This window comes from Oncorhynchus clarkii, chromosome 12, assembly GCF_045791955.1.
Source record: "Oncorhynchus clarkii lewisi isolate Uvic-CL-2024 chromosome 12, UVic_Ocla_1.0, whole genome shotgun sequence".
Lineage (NCBI taxonomy): Eukaryota > Metazoa > Chordata > Actinopteri > Salmoniformes > Salmonidae > Oncorhynchus > Oncorhynchus clarkii.
Window position 1 is genome coordinate 3,072,358 of NC_092158.1, and position 11,181 is coordinate 3,083,538.

The following is an 11,181-nucleotide window of genomic DNA, read 5'->3' on the forward strand; positions in this document are numbered from 1 at the left end:
CGGTGCAGTATAGTATAGTATGGCAAAGTACAGTATAGCATGGTACAGTACAGTATAGTATGGTACAGTATACTATGGTGCAGTATAGTATAGTACAGTATAGTAAAGTATGGTACAGTGTGATATGGTGCAGTATAGAACGCCATAGCATGGTATAGTACAGTATACTATGGTACAGTACAGTATAGTATGGTACAGTATAGTAAAGTATGGTACAGTATACTATGGTACAGTATAGTATAGTATGGTACAGTAGAGTATAGTATGGTACAATATAGTAAAGTATGGTACAGTATACCATGGTGCAGTAGAGGACGCCATAGCATGGAACAGAAAATAATGATAAAGTATAGTATTATCCAGTATTGCATGTTGCAGTACAGTATGATACAGTATAGTTCAGTTTGGTATGATACAGTATAGTTCAGTATGGTATGATACAGTATAGCATGATACAGTATAGTTCAGTATATTATGATACAGTATAGTTCAGTATAGTATGATACAGTATAGTATGATACAGTATAGTTCAGTATAGTATGATACAGTATAGTTCAGTATAGTATGATACAGTATAGTTCAGTATGGTATGGTACAGTATAGTGCAGTATAGTATGATACAGTATAGTTCAGTATGGTATGATACAGTATAGTAGGATACAGTATAGTATGATACAGTATAGTATGATACAGTATAGTGCAGTATGGTATGATACAGTATAGTATGATACAGTATAGTATGATACAGTATAGTTCAGTATAGTATGATACAGTATAGTATGATACAGTATAGTTCAGTATGGTATGATACAGTATAGTATGATACAGTATAGTATGATACAGTATAGTATGATACAGTATAGTTCAGTATGGTATGATACAGTATAGTATGATACAGTATAGGTCAGTATGGTATGATACAGTATAGTATGATACAGTATAGTATGGTACAGTATAGTTCAGTATGGTATGATGCAGTATAGTTCAGTATAGTATGATACAGTATAGTTCAGTATAGTATGATACAGTATAGTACGATACAGTATAGTTCAGTATTGTATGATACAGTATAGTTCAGTATAGTATGATACAGTATAGTTCAGTATGGCATGATACAGTACAGTATGATACAGTATAGTTCAGTATAGTATGATACAGTATACTTCAGTATAGTATGATACAGTATAGTTCAGTATGGTATGATACAGTATAGTTCAGTATGGTATGATACATTATAGTGCAGTATAGTATGATACAGTATACTTCAGTATGGTATGATACAGTATACTTCAGTATAGTATGATTCAGTATAGTTCAGTATAGTATGATACAGTATACTTCAGTATGGTATGATACAGTATTCTTCAGTATAGTATGATACAGTATAGTTCAGTATAGTATGATACAGTACAGTTCAGTATAGTATGATAAATTATAGTTCAGTATAGTATGATACAGTATAGTTCAGTATAGTATGATACAGTATAGTGCAGTATAGTAAGATACAGTATAGTTCAGTATAGTATGATACAGTATAGTTCAGTATAGTATGATACCGTATAGGTCAGTAAAGTATGATACAGTATAGCTCAGTATAGTATGATACAGTATAGTTCAGTATAGTATGAAACAGTATAGTTCAGTATAGTATGATACAGTATAGTTCAGTATGGTATGATACAGTATAGTATGATACAGTATAGTTCAGTATAGTATGATACAGTATAGTTCAGTATAGTATGATACGGTATAGTTCAGTATAGTATGATACAGTATAGTCTAGTATAGTATGATACAGTATAGTTCAGTATGGTATGATACAGTATAGTGCAATATAGTAAGATACAGTATAGTTCAGTATAGTATGAAACAGTATAGTTCAGTATAGTACTATACAGTATAGTTCAGTATAGTACTATACAGTATAGTTCAGTATAGTATGAAACCGTATAGTTCAGTATAGTATAATACAGTTTAGTTCAGTATAGTACGATCCAGTATAGTTCAGTATAGTATGAAACAGTATAGTTCAGTATAGTATGATACAGTATAGTTCAGTATGGTATGATACAGTATAGTATGCTACAGTATAGTTCAGTATAGTATGATACGGTATAGTTCAGTATAGTATGATACAGTATAGTCTAGTATAGTATGATACATTATAGTTCAGTATGGTATGATACAGTATAGTATGATACAGTATAGTTCAGTATAGTATGATACAGTATAGTTCAGGATAGTATGATACAGTATAGTTCAGTATAGTATGATACAGTATAGTTCAGTATAGTATGATACAGTATAGTTCAGTATAGTATGATACAGTATAGTTCAGTATAGTTTGATACAGTATAGTTCAGTATAGTTTGATACAGTATAGTTCAGTTCAGTAGGGTATGATACTGTATAGTATGGTACAGAATAGTATTGAACAGTAGTGTTAAGTGGTTACCTGTGCAGTAATATTGAACAGCAGTGTTAAGTGCAGTAATATTGAACAGTAGTGTTAAGTGGGTTACCTGTGAAGTAATATTGAACAGTAGTGTTAAGTGCAGTAATACTGACCAGTAGTGTTGTGGTTACCTGTGCAGTAATATTGAACAGTAGTGTTAAGTGCAGTAATACTGAACAGTAGTGTTAAGTGCAGTAATACTGAACAGTAGTGTTAAGTGGTTACCTGTGCAGTAATATTGAACAGTAGTGTTAAGTGCAGTAATACTGAACAGTAGTGTTAAGTGCAGTAATACTGAACAGTAGTGTTAAGTGCAGTAGTATTGAACAGTAGTGTTAAGTGCAGTAGTATTGAACAGTAGTGTTAAGTGGTTACCTGTGCAGTAATATTCAACAGTAGTGTTAAGTGCAGTAGTATTGAACAGTAGTGTTAAGTGGTACCTGTGCAGTAATATTGAACAGTAGTGTTAAGTGGTTACCTGTGCAGTAGTATTGAACAGTAGTGTTAAGTGGATTACCTGTGCAGTAATATTGAACAGTAGTGTTAAGTGCAGTAGTATTGAACAGTAGTGTTAAGTGCAGTAGTATTGAACAGTAGTGCTAAGTGGTTACCTGTGCAGTAATATTGAACAGTAGTGTTAAGTGCAGTAGTATTGAACAGTAGTGTTAATTGCAGTAGTATGGAAGAGTAAAGTGAATTGGTTACATGTGTGGTAATATTGAACAGTAGTGTTAAGTACAGTAATATTGAACAGTAGTGTTAAGTGCAGTAATATTGAACAGCAGTGTTAAGTGGTTACCTGTGCAGTAGAATTTGAACAGTAGTGTTAAGTGCAGTAATATTGAACAGTAGTGTTAAGTTTACCTGTGCAGTAGTATTGAACAGTAGTGTTAAGTGGTTACCTGTGCAGTAGTATTGAACAGTAGTGTTAAGTGCAGTAGTATTGAACAGTATTGTTAAGGGGTTACCTGTGCAGTAGTATTGAACAGTAGTGTTAAGTGATTACCTGTGCAGTAATATTGAACAGTAGTGTTAAGTTTACCTGTGCAGTAGTATTGAACAGTAGTGTTAAGTGCAGTAATATTGAACAGTAGTGTTAAATGCAGTAGTATTGAACAGTAGTGTTAAGTGGGTAATTACCTGTGCAGTAGTATTGAACAGTAGTGTTAAGTGCAGTAATATTGAACAGTAGTGTTAAATGCAGTAGCATTGAACAGTAGTGTTAAGTGGGTAATTACCTGTGCAGTAGTATTGAACAGTAGTGTTAAGTGCTGTAGTATGGAACAGTAGTGTTATATGGATTTACCTGTGCAGTAATATTGAACAGTAGTCTTAAGTGGATACCTGTGCAGTAGTATTGAACAGTAGTGTTAAGTGCAGTAATATTGAACAGTAGTGTTAAATGCAGTAGTATTGAACAGTAGTGTTAAGTGCTGTAGTATGGAACAGTAGTGTTAAGTGGGTTTACCTGTGCAGTAATATTGAATAGTAGTTTTAATTAAGTGGGTAAATTACCTGTGCAGTAGTATTGAACAGTAGTGTTAAGTGCAGTAGTATTGAACAGTAGTGTTAAGGTAATATTGAACAGTAGTGTTAAGTGGATACCTGTGCAGTAATATTGAACAGTAGTGTTAAGTGCAGTAATATTGAATAGTAGTTTTAAGTGGGTAAATAGTGTTAAGTGCAGTAATATTGAATAGTTGAATAGTTTTAAGTGGGTAAATTACCTGTGCAGTAGTATTGAACAGTAGTGTTAAGTGCAGTAGTATTGAACAGTAGTGTTAAGTGGTTACATGTGCAGAAATATTGAACAGTAATGTTAAGTTTACCTGTGCAGTAATATTGCACAGTAGTGTTAAGTGCAGTAGTATTGAACAGTAGTGTTAAGTGCAGTAGTATTGAACAGTAGTGTTAAGTTACCTGTGCAGTAATATTGAACAGTAGTGTTAAGTGCAGTAGTATTGAACAGTAGTGTTAAGTGGTTACCTGTGCAGTAGTATTGAACAGTAGTGTTAAGTGGTACCTGTGCAGTAGTATTGAACAGTAGTGTTAAGTGGTTACCTGTGCAGTAGTATTGAACATTAGTGTTAAGTGCAGTAGTATTGAACAGTGGTGTTAAGTGGTACCTGTGCAGTAGTATTGAACAGTAGTGTTAAGTAGTACATGTGCAGTAGTATTGAACAGTAGTGTTAAGTGGTACCTGTGCAGTAGTATTGAACAGTAGTGTTAAGTGCAGTAGTATTGAACAGTGGTGTTAAGTGCAGTAGTATTGAACAGTAGTGTTAAGTTACCTGTGCGCTGAGTGTCTCCAGGGGGCTCTGGACGCGGGGGAAGGTCATTAGAGGGAGACCACGGTAATCTTCAGTCTTCTGCTTGGTGGCAGTCGAGTGGGCTCCTTTAAAGTTGTTCACCACACAGATACCCTAAAACAAAAGGAGACATACCAGAGAGTGGACAAAACATTTAGAACACCTACACTTTCCATGACATACACTTATTGATGTCACTTGTTAAATCCTCTTAAATCAATCAGTGTAGATCAATGGGAGAACACAGGATAAATAAGGATTGTTAAACCTTGAGACAATGGAGACATGGATTGTGTATGTGTGCCAATAAGGAGGGTAAACAGGCAAGACAAAAGATTTAAGTGACTTTGAATGGGGCATGGTAGTTGGTCCCAGGAGCACCGGTTTGTGTCAAGGACTGCAACACTGCTGGGATTTTCAAACTCAACAGTTTCCTGTGGGTATCAAGAATGGTCCACCACCCCAAAGGACATCCAGCCAACTTGACACAACTGTGGGAAGCATTGGAGTCAACATGGGCCAGCATCTTCGTGGAATGCTTTAGATACCGTGTACCGAGTCCATTCCCTGACAAACTGAGGCTGTTCAGAGGGCAAAAGGGGGGTGCAACTCAATATTAAGAAGGTGTTCCTAATGTCAGGTACACTCAGTGTATATTTGTCATTGTGTTTAAGGTTATTGTCCTGCCGAAAGGTGAATTTGTCTCCCAGTGTCTGGTAGTCCTCACCAGGAAGAGATAAATAAACATTAGTCCTCACCAGGAAGAGATAAAGAAACGTTAGTCCTCACCAGGAAGAGATAAAGAAACGTTAGTCCTCACCAGGAAGAGATAAATAAACATTAGTCCTCACCAGGAAGAGGTAAATAAACATTAGTCCTCAGCAGGAAGAGATAAAGAAACGTTAGTCCTCACCAGGAAGAGATAAATACACATTAGTCCTCACCAGGAAGAGATAAAGAAACATTAGTCCTCACCAGGAAGAGATAAATGAACATTAGTCCTCACCAGGAAGAGAGCGATAGAGCTGCCCAGGACGAACCCAGCGATGACATCAGAACAGTGGTTCCGGTACTCCGAGACCCGGTTGAGCCCGGTGAGGAACGCTGTACACAGGGTACCCAGGCACAGCACCGGTTTGGCCAGGCGACTACTCTTAGTCTTTATGGTGCTAGTGATGTACATCTGGAACAACAAGACACCAGAACATGGTGAGACAAAACCACAGAGATTCAAAAATAATCCATCTCTATGAACGGAGCAGCCTGCCTCTGTAAAACAGACGGCTACTCTAGATCTGAAAAACAGAGCTCGATAGGAGACAACACTATGACTGAATGACCAGCTTCTGTAACACAGTAGGAATACATAACCCTTTGACACAAACTGTCAGTTTGTGTTTAGTGATCACCATCATCGTCATCATCACCACCATTCTCATCATCATCAGTCACATCATCACCAACATTATCATCATCATCACCATCACAATCATCAACATCATTCTCATCACCATCATCCTCACCATCACCACCATCATCATTGTCGTCACCATCAATCTCATCATCATTACTCTCATCGCCATCATCATCAATCTCATCATCATCACCACCATTACTCTCATCATCACCAACATCATTATTCTCATTATCATCATTACTCTAATCATCATCATCACCATCATCGCCATTGTTAATGACTAATGACGAGAGCACATTTTAGTTGAATAATGAGTTATTTTATAATTGCATAATCTACTTATTAGTAGTAATAATCAGGTCATTATTAGTAAAAACATGTTATGAGTTTAGTGGTTTAGGTTGTACATTACAGTTTTATATATTTACTGTGTTATATCATCATATCCTCTTTGTATGAATGGATTGTTTTTACATATTCTTGGAGATTGAAAACAGTGTTTTCTCCTTGTGTATGAGAAGAGTCATTATGTAGTGGACTGCAGTAGACTGTAGGAATGTTTACTCCCCTAACTCAAGGCCTCTCCTGACTGATAGGAGGACCTGTGAGAGGCATGGAGGAGTATGAAGGTGGAGGACTCAAGCTGGGACACGATAACACCATCTGCCCAGTAAAAGAGGTGTTCATCCTAGAAAAATAAAGGGGGGGGGGACGCGTGTCTCGGGGGGGGGGGGGGGGGGGGGGTATAAGGGGGGTGGCTGTCTTGGCAGCTGTATTGTTGTCTTGGCAACTGCAACACCTACTGTGTTGAATAAATCTAGCTTCAGTTTTCTCAGAGTTCATCTGGATTATTGTGCCAGACCATAGAACCTAACCATTTGTGTTGTCGGCTGGATTCACCATGATATTCAGTCAAACTAAATTAGTGGAACAGGAACATGCACAAAGAATGAGGTATGAAAGTTCCTACACCCGTTTCCACTCTTTCTGACATCTTGGGGGAGAGGAGGGTCATAGGCTGAATATAAATTATGGGAAACCTAGAGAGGCTGGATTTATTCAGTAGGCCAACTTTAACCCCTATATTGGTTAGACTGGGCACTGCCAGGACGGCCTGCTTAAGAGGGTAAGCGCCCATATAGGTTAGACTATGCACCGCAGAGACTACGTGCCTAGGAGGTTTAACCATCCCCTAGGACTAGGGGTTGAAGTCCCCTAGGAGGGTTTAACCATCCCCTAGGACGAGGGGTTGAAGTCCCCTAGGAGGGTTTAACCATCCACTAGGACGAGGGGTTGAAGTCCCCTAGGAGGGTTTAACCATCCCCTAGGACGAGGGGTTGAAGTCCACTAGGAGGGTTTAACCATCCCCTAGGACGAGGGGTTGAAGTCCCCTAGGAGGGTTTAACCATCCCCTAGGACGAGGGGTTGAAGTCCACTAGGAGGGTTTAACCATCCCCTAGGACGAGGGGTGGAAGTCCCCTAGGAGGGTTTAACCATCCCCTAGGACGAGGGGTGGAAGTCCCCTAGGAGGGTTTAACCATCCCCTAGGACGAGGGGTTGAAGTCCCCTAGGATGGTTTAACCATCCCCTAGGATGAGGGGTTGAAGTCCCCTAGGAGGGTTTAACCATCCACTAGGACGAGGGGTTGAAGTCCCTTAGGAGGGTTTAACCATCCACTAGGACGAGGGGTTGAAGTCCCCTAGGAGGGTTTAACCATCCCCTAGGACGAGGGGTTGAAGTCCCCTAGGAGGGTTTAACCATCCCCTAGGACGAGGGGTTGAAGTCCCCTAGGAGGGTTTAACCATCCACTAGGACGAGGGGTTGAAGTCCCCTAGGAGGGTTTAACCATCCCCTAGGACGAGGGGTTGAAGTCCCCTAGGAGGGTTTAACCATCCCCTAGGACGAGGGGTTGAAGTCCCCTAGGAGGGTTTAACCATCCCCTAGGACGAGGGGTTGAAGTCCACTAGGAGGGTTTAACCATCCCCTAGGACGAGGGGTTGAAGTCCACTAGGAGGGTTTAACCATCCCCTAGGACGAGGGGTGGAAGTCCCCTAGGAGGGTTTAACCATCCCCTAGGACGAGGGGTTGAAGTCCCCTAGGATGGTTTAACCATCCCCTAGGATGATGGGTTGAAGTCCCCTAGGAGGGTTTAACTATCCCCTAGGACGAGGGGTTGAAGTCCCCTAGGAGGGTTTAACCATCCCCTAGGATGATGGGTTGAAGTCCCCTAGGAGGGTTTAACTATCCACTAGGACGAGGGGTTGAAGTCCCTTAGGAGGGTTTAACCATCCACTAGGACGAGGGGTTGAAGTCCCCTAGGAGGGTTTAACCATCCACTAGGACGAGGGGTTGAAGTCCCTTAGGAGGGTTTAACCATCCCCTAGGACGAGGGGTTGAAGTCCCCTAGGAGGGTTTAACCATCCCCTAGGACGAGGGGTTGAAGTCCCCTAGGAGGGTTTAACCATCCCCTAGGACGAGGGGTTGAAGTCCCCTAGGAGGGTTTAACCATCCCCTAGGATGAGGGGTTGAAGTCCCCTAGGAGGGTTTAACCATCCCCTAGGATGAGGGGTTGAAGTCCCCTAGGAGGGTTTAACCATCCCCTAGGATGAGGGGTTGAAGTCCCCTAGGAGGGTTTAACCATCCCCTAGGACGAGGGGTTGTCTGTTTATTGTGTGGTGTATACTAGTACGTTCAGTTGTGGAGAAGTAAGTCCATATTGAAAGTCTACGTTATTCAACGAGTCCCGTGGAAGTCATACCAGGAGGAAGACATAGGCATTTTCCATTAATAACGAACCCGTGAAGGATGCAACATTGTCGGTAGACGAAAATGACAGTTTCCTGTAAATTAAGAAGGTATTTGAGAACAGTAGTAGTATTAAGAAGGTATTTGAGAACAGTAGTAGTATTAAGAAGGTATTTGGAGAACAATTTATGTGTATTGACTGTTAAAACTTAGTAAGGAGGTTGGTTTGAATCCTATTCGGCCACATAACTGAGATCGAATTAGGTGGAAATAGGAAAACCACCGTGGTTGACCTGGGAACAGTGGTATTTGAGTCGGGAGGGTGGAATCTTACAACTTCCTGTGATCCACATCAACCTTCCGCAGCGTCTCCCTTGGTAAATTTGTGTACTCTAGTGTCGTCATTCACCGAAATCATTAGTTAGCTTGACACATTTATTAAGCACCTACAGTACCTTGGAAAAACAATTAATAAAGGGCAAGTATTACGGGGCCTCCCGGGTGGCGCAGTGGTCTAAGGCACTGCATCGCAGTACAGTGGTCTAAGGCACTGCATCGCAGTACAGTGGTCTAAGGCACTGCATCGCAGTACAGTGGTCTAAGGCATTGCATCGCAGTACAGTGGTCTAAGGCACTGCATCGCAGTACAGTGGTCTAAGGCACTGCATCGCAGTACAGTGGTCTAAGGCACTGCATCACAGTACAGTGGTCTAAGGCACTGCATCGCAGTACAGTGGTCTAAGGCACTGCATCGCAGTACAGTGGTCTAAGGCACTGCATCGCAGTACAGTGGTCTAAGGCACTGCATCGCAGTACAGTGGTCTAAGGCACTGCATCGCAGTACAGTGGTCTAAGGCACTGCATCGCAGTACAGTGGTCTAAGGCACTGCATCGCAGTACAGTGGTCTAAGGCACTGCATCGCAGTGTGCCACTAGAAGACTGTCCGTTCGAGCCCAGGCTCTGTCGCAGCTGGCCGCGACCGGGAGGTCCGTGGGGCGACGCACAATTGGCCTAGCGTCGTCCGGGTTAGGGAGGGCTTGGTCGGTAGGGATATCCTTGTCTTATCGCGCAGTAGCAACTCTTGTGGTGGGCCGGGCGCAGGGCGCGCTAAACAGGTCGCAAGGTGCATGGTGTTTCCTCTGACACATTGGTGCGGCTGCCTTCCGGGTTGGATGAGCGCTGGTCTGTGTCCCACACAGTGTTGGTCTGGGTCCCACACAGTGTTGGTCTGGGTCCCACACAGTGTTGGTCTGGGTCCCACACAGTGTTGGTCTGGGTCCCACACAGTGCTGGTCTGGGTCCCACACAGTGCTCTGCACCTACAATGGTTCTGGGAGATAACACAACCATACTTTGAGGGTGGGTTGTGTCTGGGACAGAGTAATTGTTGTTTTTGTAGGAAATAATCTGGAGCGAGCAGAATGGGACTTTAAGGTCCAGACGAGACGGTCTCTCCAGTCTGCATTCAAACAAACCCTGTGTGATGTGGCTGATGAAATCAAACCAACCCGAGTGTGTGTGTGTGTGAGAGAGGGAGAGAGAGAGAGAGAGAGAGAGAGAGAGAGAGAGAGAGAGAGAGAGAGAGAGAGAGAGAGAGAGAGAGAGGCAGAGAGAGAGAGAGAGAGAGAGAGACAGAGAGAGAGAGAGAGAGAGAGACACAGAGAGAGAGAGAGAGAGACACACAGAGAGAGAGAGAGAGAGAGAGAGAGAGAGAGAGAGAGGCAGAGAGAGAGAGAGAGAGAGAGAGACAGAGAGAGAGAGAGAGAGAGACACACAGCTGCATGTGAGCTTTTTTTTTACAAAAGGATAAGTTTGGAGTTATATAAACTTGGATTTTTCGTCAGGGACATATGCAGTACCCTCCACAGTATGACCTTCGCTCCAGATCAAAAGTTCAAACCTATAACCTAATTCTGACCAAAATTAACCGGAGACTTTACTGCTTCCAAAGTTGTATTTTTCCAAGCTCTAGCAAACAAACAGCAGAGACCTGAGGACACCGTCCAACCTGGAACTGAGTGAGTAGTGTTTGGTCTGAAGCTATTTTGAAAGCCAAGAAGAAAAGTAAAATGAAAAAGAAAGTACATTACAATGATATATTTGACTTTATGGGGACTGAATGCTGAGCTAAGGCTGCCAGGCTTGGACAGTCCAGATACAACAATTAGCACTGATGTGTGAACTGAGATGTGTCAAGGCCTGTGGGTCCAACAAGCGGCATAAGTCTTTGAAGCTCCACTCCTGCTGTTCAAAG

The 11,181-nt window shown here is 41.7% G+C and overlaps 1 protein-coding gene across 1 annotated transcript in view; it reads right to left on the minus strand.

Annotated features, from left to right (window-relative positions):
• The window catches only part of LOC139421839 (phospholipid phosphatase-related protein type 1), a 173,907-nt gene that overhangs the window by 32,896 nt on the left and 129,830 nt on the right, over positions 1 to 11,181 (minus strand). The window contains exons 6-7 of the mRNA XM_071172960.1: positions 5,771 to 5,947; positions 4,747 to 4,878 (exon numbers count right to left, since the gene is read on the minus strand). Of these exons, the coding sequence (XP_071029061.1) occupies positions 4,747 to 4,878; positions 5,771 to 5,947 (309 nt within the window). The remainder of the gene's footprint in view (positions 1 to 4,746; positions 4,879 to 5,770; positions 5,948 to 11,181) is intronic.